Source organism: Acanthopagrus latus, chromosome 12, assembly GCF_904848185.1.
Source record: "Acanthopagrus latus isolate v.2019 chromosome 12, fAcaLat1.1, whole genome shotgun sequence".
Classification (NCBI taxonomy): Eukaryota; Metazoa; Chordata; class Actinopteri; order Spariformes; family Sparidae; genus Acanthopagrus; species Acanthopagrus latus.
The window spans coordinates 7,128,388-7,140,779 of NC_051050.1; the positions used below are offsets into that span (position 1 = coordinate 7,128,388).

General features: G+C 41.9%; 1 protein-coding gene across 2 annotated transcripts in view; it reads right to left on the reverse strand.

The window, feature by feature from the left end:
- Positions 1-11,587, reverse strand: part of si:ch211-127i16.2 (probable flavin-containing monoamine oxidase A) — a 45,587-nt gene extending 34,000 nt beyond the window's left edge. The window contains exons 1-7 of one of the 2 annotated variants that reach the window (XR_005078228.1): positions 11,309-11,587; positions 11,096-11,183; positions 8,886-9,066; positions 8,208-8,322; positions 6,149-6,306; positions 4,776-4,865; positions 1,625-1,709 (exon numbers count right to left, since the gene is read on the reverse strand). Coding sequence is in view for 1 of the 2 variants with exons in the window: in XM_037117725.1 (XP_036973620.1) it covers positions 1,625-1,709; positions 4,776-4,865; positions 6,149-6,306; positions 8,208-8,322; positions 8,886-9,066; positions 11,096-11,183; positions 11,309-11,426 (835 nt within the window). In the remaining variant the exon portion in view is untranslated. The remainder of the gene's footprint in view (positions 1-1,624; positions 1,710-4,775; positions 4,866-6,148; positions 6,307-8,207; positions 8,323-8,885; positions 9,067-11,095; positions 11,184-11,308) is intronic. The other variant, XM_037117725.1, reaches the window with a different exon arrangement.
- Between the last annotated feature and the right edge of the window lie 805 nt (positions 11,588-12,392).

The window sequence follows — 12,392 nt, forward strand, 5'->3', positions numbered from 1 at the left end:
AATCTGGGGCCAAATACTCTCTCTTGATGAAATTAAAAGATGTACCCTTTAGTTTTTTTTTTTATTCTCATGCTAGTATAGCCAGATAAAAGGATGAAATCACCTCAAAGCATGCCAGTGGTTCTGTTAGAACAGCCTCAAAATCACGCGCAATGTTTGACAGATCTGACTGCAGAGAGTGTTTTGTTTTGCCCCTTCTTTTTCTTTATTGTCTACGCTGAGCTGCACAGTGCAACGCTCGCAATCATTGTTATCCTTTTCGCTTGTCTTTTGCTTGTTAAATGGAAAACAGAAAATTCAATAAAATCCATTTGAAAAGATAAAAGGAATGTCAGAAACGTACACAAAAAGAAAACCCAAAATGAGAGGTTATGGAGAGTAAGAACAATCCTTTAAACTGCTACTGTCCAAGGGAGGCTCGGAATCATCTAGAGTCATTATCATCCTCCCCGCCGCCTGCGGTGTTAAGCTCTCTTCTTCCCTCCCCCACTAACCGCAAAGCTTCTCAGGTCTGCCCACTTCTGCGACATTCAAATGAAGCGTGTCACGCCGATGGCTTCAAGCAGCAACCCTCTCTTTAATTTATCCTCGCCTCCTTTTGGGAGAGGTGACGTCTCAATCGCCGGCCCGACTTTGGCTTTTCAAAGACCCCGTCAATCTCCCCCGCACTGATTTAAGGCCAAACCATGGCACTGTGGCACCCGAGCCAGAGCAATCCATGCTGCATAATTCAACACCGCTCTCAAACCTGTCTCATTAAGGATCCTGGCCATGGTCCATGGCTCTGAGTATGAGGTTTTGAGTGACAGATCTGTTGCCAGCTTAGTGCAAACAGGCACCAAACCCAGAGCAGGCCCGTGCTTCACCTTCGGACGCTTCCAAAACTGGCGAACGGTCGCTGTGGCTCTGGGCCTCAACATCAACCGGCACCCGCTTCTGTGTCCTGCACAACACCAGCTCAACTGCCAACATTAAATCAGACCCCCAGTCAACACAAGTTCACCCTGCAGTTGATTGGAAGTTGGACAGCAGGATTGCTATTTTCTGACCAGGCAAAACAATGAAAAAGTGGATTCTACTTGCCTGCACAACATGATGTCAAATGCACATGGCTGCAGTAATGTGTGCTGTTGTGCTGAAGTTTGATTTTCAACATGACATGTTTCAATATGCTATGTGAGACGGTTCAATTAAAAATGTTCTGCTTCTCGTGAGCAGCCGGAAAAACACTTCACTGCAGGGGGCCAGATTTTTCCCTCCTTGGTAGCTGACTTGCAGAGAGAATGGTAATGACGTGTTTGTCACTTTCAACTTCCCACCGCCGACCATAACGAATGTCGCATTAGCCCCCAGTTGAAGTTCTGGCCTTAACTCTTGCTCTGGTTCCAGAATCCAATCCAGGCAATTCCTCAGCCGAGAGCCCCAACCTCAGACAGAGTTTACGCCAGCCAAAGTGATTGCCACACCCCACAGCCGAAAAAGATTTAGGGAAATCAAAGATTTATCTGCATGGAAGAGGAGTTTGCCACATTTGACAGACATGGTGAGAGAGGAGGATATTTGCCTCCTGCATCAGTGAGAATTTCATTTAGCGAGTCGACAGAGGCGGGAGACGAGCACTGACCTGCCAAATGAGGGGGGCAGGTGACAATTACGGCTCTGCACAAGAAGGTGTTGGTTGTAGACGTCACCCTGGCCCACTCAGCATCCTGTTGAAACATATAAACAGAAACAGAGCTTTGGTTAAATTAAGCCTGTGGCACACATTTGTTAATGTGTTACATCCTCTTGAGTGGTCAGTTGTTGATGAGTGTGATTTGGGGCGAAATTTATCTCAAATATAGGATGCTCAAACTGTATCTGTACTTGCCTTAACAGCTTCAAAATCATGTTGATGGTAGTGTCTTGTAACAGGATCAATAGGGTGTCTATTACTTGTTTCAGCACAAAATGCTAATTTCTACACAATGTTCCTTTAACTTAACTGGTGACTTCTTTGCAGTTGCTGACCCCGTATTGCCCCAAGTATGTAACTGTGCTAAATTGTTTTTCAGAGCTTAGTTCTGCACTTCTGCATAGCATTAATGCAGAAATGCTGAATAATTTGTCTACACATCCTCCTTGAACCTCCCTCCTTGTCACTGATCATTAAATGCCAGGCATGCTACTGTGTGTGTTCAGCATGTACTGAACAGTGAAGGACATGTAGATTCTAAGGAGACAATCAAGCTTTCTTTCTATGATATTGTGTTTGCTATTTTTATGGAAGCCGGTTCTCACAGTCTGTGAAGAGAAGGAGATTTTCTGGTAATCTGTGCAATTGACAAGGTGCACAGACTTTAAAAAGGTGGTTGCATGACACTGAAGGATTATTTAAATCACTGCAGACAGTCTTGCTGTTGCAGAGCTCTTAAGTGTCCGGCTCCCTTGGTCTGGCATGTATTTCCACTAAACTTAAGCCTCTGGTGATAATTAATTCTCACCGCACCACAGAGCGCCACTGCGCAACAAAGAAAGCTCCCGTCTTCAGAGACTGTAAACCAGCTAGATATTTTTGGATGCTGAAATTTAAGATTTAAAAAAAAGAAGAAAAAAAAAAGAAAGAAATCAGTATAGAGAGCTGAAATACTGTGAACTAAATTCCTAACACCGTAAAGGTTCTCTGTAATTAGGACTTCATATCTTCCAGCGACTCTGCAACACCCTCTCAGCTTATAAAATGCATCGGGGTCAGCGCTAAATTAGAAAGGTGTCGGAGCTCTTCGAGTTTAGACAAGATTTTCTCGAAACTTCAGGGAAACCATGTCATTTATTTTCACTAAAGTTTTAATTAAATGATTCCATATCTTTTATTTTGGCATGCACGCTGTCCCATCGCCTCGCAGCAAGGAGGTCCTGGATGTGAAGCCAGCCAGGCCAACCGGGGCCTCTCTCTCTCTCTCTCTCTCTCTCTCTGTAGTTTCCCCTGCCTGTGTGGGTTTCTTGCGAATGCTCCGGTTCAGCTTAGGTCAACGGGAAAACTCTTAAGTTGCCCGTAGCTGTGAATGTGAGTCTGTCTGTCAATACGTGTTAGCCCTGTGATACACTGGCAAAATGTCAAGGGTGCCCTGTCTGTCACCCAAAGCATGCTTGGATAGGCAGTGACCCTGTATAATACGTGGGCATAAAAAACAAACAAAAAAAAAGTCTTCATTCTTATTGTAACTGTAATGTTCGTGGGTATAGGACTGTAATTAATGATTATTTTTAGTATTGATTCATTCCATTATTATTCATTGTGAAAAATGTAGACAACTATTTTTTTAATGATCGAACTGCAATTCATTTACTTGATTAATCATTTGGTCCCTACACCACAGTTAAATGTGTCCTGTCAACGGTCTAAAATGCACAGATATCAATTCACTATCACAGATGGGAAAGAAAACCAGCAAACACTCCCAAATTGAAAGGTTGAAGATTGTGTGTTGATTGACTAATTGATTAATCAAATGGAGCTCAGCGTAAGTTCAATCAGGAAGGCTATCTTTGTATCGTTCATCTCTCTCTCTCTCTATCTCTGCTCCTTCCTTATCAGCTGACTGTGGGGGGGTTCTGCTTTTCTTTTTTCTCCCCTCTTCATTTAAGCATCCAGATTTCATCAAGATAACTCCAAGCCATTCATACCCCTGCTGTCGAACTTTAAATCCGTTTGCTCTGCTGCTGCCAGCTGTCATTTCAGTGCAAATTACGCGACCACTTCTCAACCCCGCCGGCCCTCCTGCTCTCGCTATCCAGAGTGCAGGTTGTGCTCTTCAGCAGTGTTCTTCACCACCTCCTCAAATATGACAAAATCGCGATCTGCCAATTATTTGTACATTCTCTTGCTGTGCACATTGGAATGAAAGTGTATCGTTCACTCAGAATGGAGACCCTCCTGACTGATTAGTTTCCCTACATGGTGAAATCTAGGATTTCTGTTTTTCACACCTTGTCCGGCCACATGTCCAGTACCCAAATATATCAGCTCTACTATGAGCCAGAAAGACACCAAATTCCCTCTTTTAAGACACGGCAACAAGTTCATTCTGGGCATCTTTTCTTGATGATTGACCAAATTACCAAAACAGTTTTCAATAATTTCCTGTAACTAAATGGATTAGATGGTCAATAAGTTTTGGAGAAGAAATTCAAACTCAGAAAAGTTTATTTTTCCCATAACTGAACAAGCAATCTGTTCTCAGAGGGAAATAAGGTCCCCAGAACACTGTTTGGAGCCAGAAAGGTGGCAGGGTATGAAACTGTGTTGTCCTCTAAGGTCACTTTATTCATTCAGTCATGTAAATGAAGAGAGTTTGTTTATTTAGTTAATTCATTTTAGGCTTTAAACAAACAGACAATGGAGATCTTTTGATCTCTTCTGATTAAAATGTCTCCTCCAAAACGACATAGCGCTCCTTCAAGCTTTACCTTGGAGCTGGTCAACTGACAGTGTCATAACTGGTTGGATTTGTATTCAAGCAAGGATTCTGTAGTCTACCATCCAATAATTTAAATTCTATCAAACAATCAATAAATGCAAATGTTGCAGAAACGGTAGAAATAGACGGTACGCTGAGGTAAATCCACTCTTTAGGGTGCATGGCGCCTTCGTGGGCTCCCAGATGTGGATAAGGGAGACAGTCAGGCGGAACAGACAGTGCCTTCACAGGAGACGGCCTGTTTCCCCATCTAGGAAGCTGTTATCTCTGTGTCGCGCCTCATCAATCCCTGAGTGAGCTGTTACTGTACTCTACCTGCCATATGGCCGTCACAGCAGAACCCAGCCGGACATTCTTCCACCCGATACGGTCTGCCAGACACTCCGAAAGCTGTTGGGTGCCTCCCTGTGGAGAGACAGATATTACACTTCAAGGTGGGCTTAAAATCCGTAGATGACCCCCCCTACCCCCAGGTGGACACGGTGTTTGAAGTAAAAGGGTCACTTCACCCAAATCACAAAACAACAAACCCCTGGTGGTGTACAGCCAGCCATGCAGATCATTTGGTAGCACTTGCCAAGATTTTGATGCATGTGTCTGAGAGACCTCTGCCAAAACCACAATGCAATAAAGCATTATGTTTGTGGTTGTCAAGCAATTAGAAATGACATTTTGGAAAACTCATCAGCTGGAAATATATTCTGGTGATTCTATATCAGCCACAGAACTGGCTGTGAACACTTCTCAGTCACAACTATTTTCTTCCACATCTAAAGGAGTGCTTACTTTCAGGTGAAAATGTGTTTAAAATTGTCTCTATCTAAAATCAATACATATATATTTGTGAATTATTTTGTGGGAGCAAGGCATGTAGCTGAGATGCATGCACCCTGATGTTACCAGCCAGTAAACGAAAAGGCGAGCCCATGACACGCTTTGAATGACAGTTGCTTCATTTCCAGAATGAAGCTGAAATGTGCGGAGAAAAAAAGAAAAAGAAGTAGAGGAAAGGAAGAAAATGCAGAAATAAATAAGGTAAAAGAAATTGAATGAAGGGAATAAACAAACAAATACATTTTAGTTATTGAGAGATTCCTATAACTTGTTTTAGGCAGTTTGGGTCCTCCATACCTTGCACCATTGTTAGACATGTACAGTGCAACTGATAAGAGCAGGGCCACTTCAGTGCTCAGTTGATGCTACTTTTGCTGTACCTGAGGTGTTGTCATGCTCGCTGCACTGCTCATTATAATTCCTTCAGGAAATAGCTCTTAAATAACAAAATTGTTGCGGATGAAAAAAAGATTGTTGCAGTTTCCTTTAAGGCCTTGCGTGTCTCTTTTTCCGGCCTGCGGTCCTTTCACACTCCACCACTGTGAGGAGAGACAAGGTTCAGAAGCACTGCCCACGAAAAATAGAACAGTCTGAAACCTCAACGTTCACGCTGAGGGAGCACACAGAAAATCGGGAAAATCCAATACAAGACCACAGCTCTGAGTGTTTAAGCGGCTCCAATCGATGATGATTTCGCAATCGAGGTTTTTGAGACAGGGCTGGACTGAGCTGTGCCGTTCGAGAGGCTGGGATTCTAAGTATTATTAGAGTAGGGGAAGAAATGTGATGTCCAGATTGTTATAAGGCACCAGAGTCAACAATATGCACTCTGGGGGAGGATATGAGCTGTGTACCTTTATCTTGAACTCCTGAGCTGAACCTGGAGTGCACTCCAGCAGAGGCAGAAGCCCTCCAGCTGCTGCTGCATACATGAGGAAGAATAGGAAGGACATCTGGGATGGCTCCATGCCAAAGACGGACCTGCTGCACAGTCCCATCTCCTCTTTTAACTCTGGCAGGGGGGGGTGATTGAGAAGACACTTCAGCTCACACACAGGTAGTGATAATATGCAATTCCCCCCCCAATGACAGTGTTCTGCAAAATTGTTGCCCGTTACATAGATAACCACAATACAGTGCCACGTCAAAAGACTGGGATTCGTACTGTCGAAAGAGAATTGACAAAGACACACCTGAGAGTTTAATGATGGTTATTTTTGAAATCAAATCAAATTCATCGAACCTATCCTAAAATGCAGACTTGGTCAGCAGTCAATACATCTGATACTGCAGTGCGTTGTTTGATTTGGCCCAGGAATTCAAGCTATGCAAGAATCTGTACTCAAACATTTCATGTACTTACACTGCCACAATGATCCACACTGACATATCTCCACTACCACTGGATGGACTGCCTCGCAAACTGCCTTACAAGATTCCTCGCGGAACAATGCTAATGACTCTACTGATCTCCTGACCTTACATCAAGTGCCATGATTAGGTCAGACTTCCAGCGTATCCGATGCTGATTTCATAATGAACGCCTGCAAAACGAATGGCATTTCCATCGTCCCAAGCCTCACCTAGGGTAAGCAGATTAGAGTAAGGGGTAGGTGGGCGGGCATGGCCTCCTGTACATTATAAACTGTGAAACACACAAAACTCAACACGAAAATGTATACTTTTGTTTGACGTGAACTGTCTGACAATAAAAAAGAAAGACTGTGATTGCAGCAGTGTTTAAAGGTCAGAATACTCCTTCTCTGTGGCTGCGTGCCTGCAGGACCACAGGACAAGGCTGGAGAACAAAATGAAAAAGACAGCCATAATTTGTGTGGGCTGCAGAATTTCAGAATGTAAAACACTGCGCTGCTAGAATGCTATGAACCTCCCTTTGTGTCCTTTTAAAGGTAATTATCTTTTAACTTATTATCTTGCTATAGATAAGCTGTCATTATTTTAGAATAGATTTGTTTTAGGTATACACTTTTATTTTGACATCAACTAGGAAAGCTTAAAATACTTAGAGGTACAAAAAAAGGGATCCTTTTTTTGTTTGTTTGTTTTTTTTCATCACGTCAGTTCCTGTAGCACCTCTACAGCCCCTCTAGAGTAGCCCAGTCTGCTCTGATTGGTCAGTTTGAATGGGCCCGAGCAGCCCCCACCGTGTTTCTGCTTCACCTCTACCGATGTTTTGGCACCCACAGGTTACGGGGCGTGGCTGAGGGCGGTGACGTTATGGCTGTGACAGCTCATTTGAAACTAGTTTCTCCGTGGATTGAGCTAATGGGAGCAGTTAGCGGGTACTTTTGTGATTACGCTACCCTCAGTTTGTGTGGAAGATAAATTGACAGGTGGTCAATTCTCACATACTGCACCTCTTATTAATAGGTGACTGTTAACACAACAGTGACATTAGCTTTATAAACCATTTGTTAAGCAATTGTAAAGGTATGTAAGATTCAAGATCAACTACACAGTATCTATAATCTATTTATACAGTATTATAAACATCAGTTACACTTTACAATAAACATTTGCTTAACAATTGTTAAGAAAGCATTTCATTGTTGGTTAACAGTTAAGATGCTACAGACTAATGTTTAATTAAACATAAATTAACCCAATATTAATGATTTTTCTCATGAAATGTTGATTTGTAATTGATTTCTCCCCCTAACCCGTTCATCTATTTTTTAAATATATATATATATATATATATATATATATATATATATATATATATATATATATATATATATATATATATATATATATATATATATATATATATATATATACTGCTATGCTGCATAAAATGTCATTATTAACAAGAACACAAATCACTATTTTGTCAAAGACCAGCACAAAGTAAGAGGACGTCAATGTGTTAAAACTGCTCCTAACCCTGACCTGCTGTCCAAGCGTGTTGCTCAATGTACGAGTGCAGAGTCATACTGTCCAGCTCGACGGCGTCCGGAGTCCTCCAAGGATCCTGGACACATACTGTGGCACATAATCTGTCAATCTGATTGAAACATTCAGTCACCACAACACACCCACACACGACGATTCACGGCTGTGAAGCAAAAGCATCCCATTGATATGCTTAGGAAAAAAAAAAAAAAAGTATAGATACAGTTGGAGGCTGCCAAATGTGATTCTACTCGGGCGTTCTCCCCCACGTTCTCTACTTCCCACTGCTACTGTAGCCATTTATCCGGGGCAGAACATTTTTGTTCACTGTGTGATAAATGAGCTATCAATTTGAAAGCATACAGCCTTATAAATGTGAAATACCATTTCCACATTCATTTGGGACTTCTTATCTCCCAGCACGATAAGGATATTGGACAATACAGCTGATTATAAAATATGGTTGTTAAAGCTCCAGAGAAAACGATATTTCAGCTGATATGTGGTCCGTATATCATCTCATTCTTGGTACACATTTAAAAGTCAACAAGAAATTAATTAAACCCCTCTTCAGAGTTGTAAATAACATATTTGTCCACTGAGAGCTGTGGATATTGAATCTTATCAGCTCTAACTGAACATGGACCTCAGTACAGTATGCAAGTCTTGCCTCACCTTCCACAGGAGCTGGGTGAGGTCAATTAGCACCACTGGGGACAGAGCAGGGATACTGCTTCTGTAGGTGCGAACTTTGGCACCTGGGCCACCCATGTGGTGCACCTTCCTGCCAAGATTGAACTGCTGATAGGTCTCTAAGCCCAGCTCCTTTATCAGCTCCAAGATGTGCGTTTGGGTGCTGAAAGAGAAAAGATAATAATTTCTATTAAGCTTATTGGAGGGTTAATGCACTAGTTTAGTGGGGCCCCAGAGTTCAACATTAATTGTGCAAGTCCCTGAACAACTGGAAAAACACTTTTAAATGTGGTAAAATGGAGACACAAAGCACCTGAGAGATGCTCTCTCTTCTTGTAATTGAACTGTTGTCATTGTTCTCTTGAACACTATCCTTAACAATGATTGACAATAGGTTGTAGCCTTGTGGCTAGACAGCTCTTGCACAAACTCCAAGTTTGTTACTCTGATCAGAGAAGTTTTTGCTGCGAAGCGGCATGAATCAGTAGCGCTTCTCATACAGGGGCTCCTGTTGTTGACACAGAACCAAGCAGCACTGCCGCTCTTATACATTTTTTTTTCAAGTTCCCAGAGACAGTCACTACAACAATACAATAGTGAGAAGTTGAAAAAAAGTTTTTGCTTTTTATCGTGTCACATAATCACCGCCATTCAACTGCAGGGGCCACCTGGCTCTGCTGCTCCTGGGGACAGACGCAGTTTTACGGGCAGGGATGTGACTGGAGTCTATGTTTGTTTTTTTTTTTACTCACATAAGTTGCCAAAGACACTACCAGTTACCATGTTACTGCTGTTTGGCTTTCAGACTGTGAACACCATCAGATCAACATGCCCCTGATCCATGCCTCCGGCTTTTCCATTCACACAGACGCCAGGTCGACTCTGCTGCAGCTCTAACACTACCTCCAGAGGTGCAACAGAGCCGATATCATGAAACTAACCAACCTGCATCCGTATGATGAAGGTCCAGTTGCAACGGTCATCTTGTTTTGATAAAGGTGATAAAGTTAATTTTGTGAGTTGCTGACAGCTGACCTATTCAGTCGTTTTCCTGAGGATCTGTACATTGTATTCTGAAGGCTGATGAAGATAACAACCATGAAGCCAGTATTAAAGTGTCTCTTATCTTTTTATTGTCATTGCTGTTTGTGTCATTGACATCAGTATTGTGAAACTCAAAGCAACACTTTTTTAATTTAAAATCACGTTGATGGTTCATTTATTATATTCATTTCTAATAGGGCGAATAGTGTCTCTGTCTTAGCCAATCCGCCCCCGCTCTCGGTCACTCGTTTCCGCACGATGTAACTTCAGTGAGAGGGCAGGATCACAGTATTACATACATGTTTACTTCAAGATACAAGCTTTCAGCACATATCATTGTTATGACATGATGAGTTTTGTTTGCAGTTAGCACTTATATTACATCTGAGAAATTGTCACAGACCTGGGATTTGTATTTACGACAGTGTTGTTGCACAACTGACAGTGTTGTCAGAAATTCCGGTGGGGCGGGGGGGTGATGCTAACTCGTCTAGCTGATGTAAAGTTTGGACTGTTCTGGCGTTACAGGCCTTGATGATTTGCTTCTAGACTACATGCTGAAAATGGTAAATATTTGACTGACTTTCAATTGCGCAGTAACAGCTTGCTCACAGATCACTGGTTTGACATTTGACTCGCGTTCAGTGCAACCCTGCTGCATTTCAATTGCTACTATCGTGTATTCAGCATCATACGTAAAACGACAAATTTCTATCATGAAGAAAATGTTCATCTGAGGTTTGTTCCTATCGGCTGGAAGATCTCAGCAAGACTTAATTAAACAACAGACGGGGGGCCTTTAACTTAAAGGTGTAGTATGTAAGAGATTTAGGTGAAAATATGCGTAACTTAACAAAACTTATCAACCGACTGTGAATAACAGTAACACCATTATGACGTCTATATATTGTGCTGCAAAGATGGTTAGCTAACCTGCTACTGCTAGCTGCACGGCTAACTGAGCCAACAGGCTAACAGCAGCAATACATAGTGGCAGTTAGCGGTTGCTTCAGTGACATGCCGCCCCCATTTGTTTTGAATATGAATTCAACATGTGGTCAACGCATGTTTACTTACATGTTGCACCTTTAACATTTTACTTTAGCGTAAATTCTTTTGACTTCCACTTTGTTTATGATCGACATTACCTTCCTACCCACTGCCCTCCAAAGTCCCAGCGATCCACACCATTGGCTGCTGGTATTTCAGTGGACAGAGTGCGACCTCCCACCCGATCTGCACGGCACACAAGACATGATTCAGTCAGAGCGAAGTCTCTTCACATTTAGAGCATAAAGTAAAGACTGACTCACTGCATCAGGCTTTATAACTGCCTTCAACAGTGATACACCTCTACATACCTTTTCCCTCCAGTATTAATACTCTCAACGCCGCGTTCCTTTTTTTGAGCAGATGAGCTGCACTCAGTCCAGACAGTCCGGCGCCAACAACAATAACATCCCAAATTTCTGCAGTCATAGTGAAGCTCAGGCGTCTATGTTTTGTATACTTAGCGTGTGCTGGTAGTAGAGTCAGAAACAGGAAATCCAACTTGTGTTCCCCTTTTTCCTCTTCGTATCAATATGGTTATCTCGTGAAGCCTGGGCTGTTTTCATAACAGTGCACTTTGGAACTGTGAACAACTGAGCTGCTGACCTACTTGGCAGAGACTGGGCCGTATCAGTTCCAGCAATAAAAGCCAGGGGGGAGGCTTTTGATGTCTAAACAGTAGAGACACTGTCAGCTGTAAAGTCTTATAAGGCTGTGTTTCAACAAAAACATGCAAATGTTCAATATATTAATATTAAAACCATCCATTCAGTAAGATAGTAATTAAGATTTTCAGATATCAAGCAAGAGGTTTTTGGTGTCAGCGTGAGTGGTGATTTTATGGAAGCATTTAACTTATCACCCCGTCACAGTTGTCAATTACTTTTGATTAAAAAAAAAACAAAACAAACAAACAACAAAAAACATTGGATGTCTTTTTAACTACCTCAGCTCCAAGTCTGAAAGAAAGCACAATGTCCCTAATAACCCACTAACTTTTTTAAAGAGAGCAAATGTTAAAAGATTAATTTTTTTCTGTATCTATAATTAAGATGTACTTGAAAAAACAACCATCACTCCTCAGAAAATACATAATTGATGCCCAGTATGGAATGATTAAAAGTAAATCAGCAGCATAATTATATCAGGCTGATGCCAGTAAGGCACGTAACAGTGGTGTGTAAAATAGTCTAAGCTTGGACAATATATTGAGAATGAAGCAGAAAAGAAAGAGTCCTCCTTTTATATATTCATATTTACTAAATATTCTTTTGGTTACAGCACAAAAATGTACAACTGGATCTTGGCTCAGTGAAGATGCGCCAAGCAGCGTCCTCCCAGGCTGAAAAACGAAAACCACATGGAGGTGCCAAATATGCACTTTCTCGAATGGCT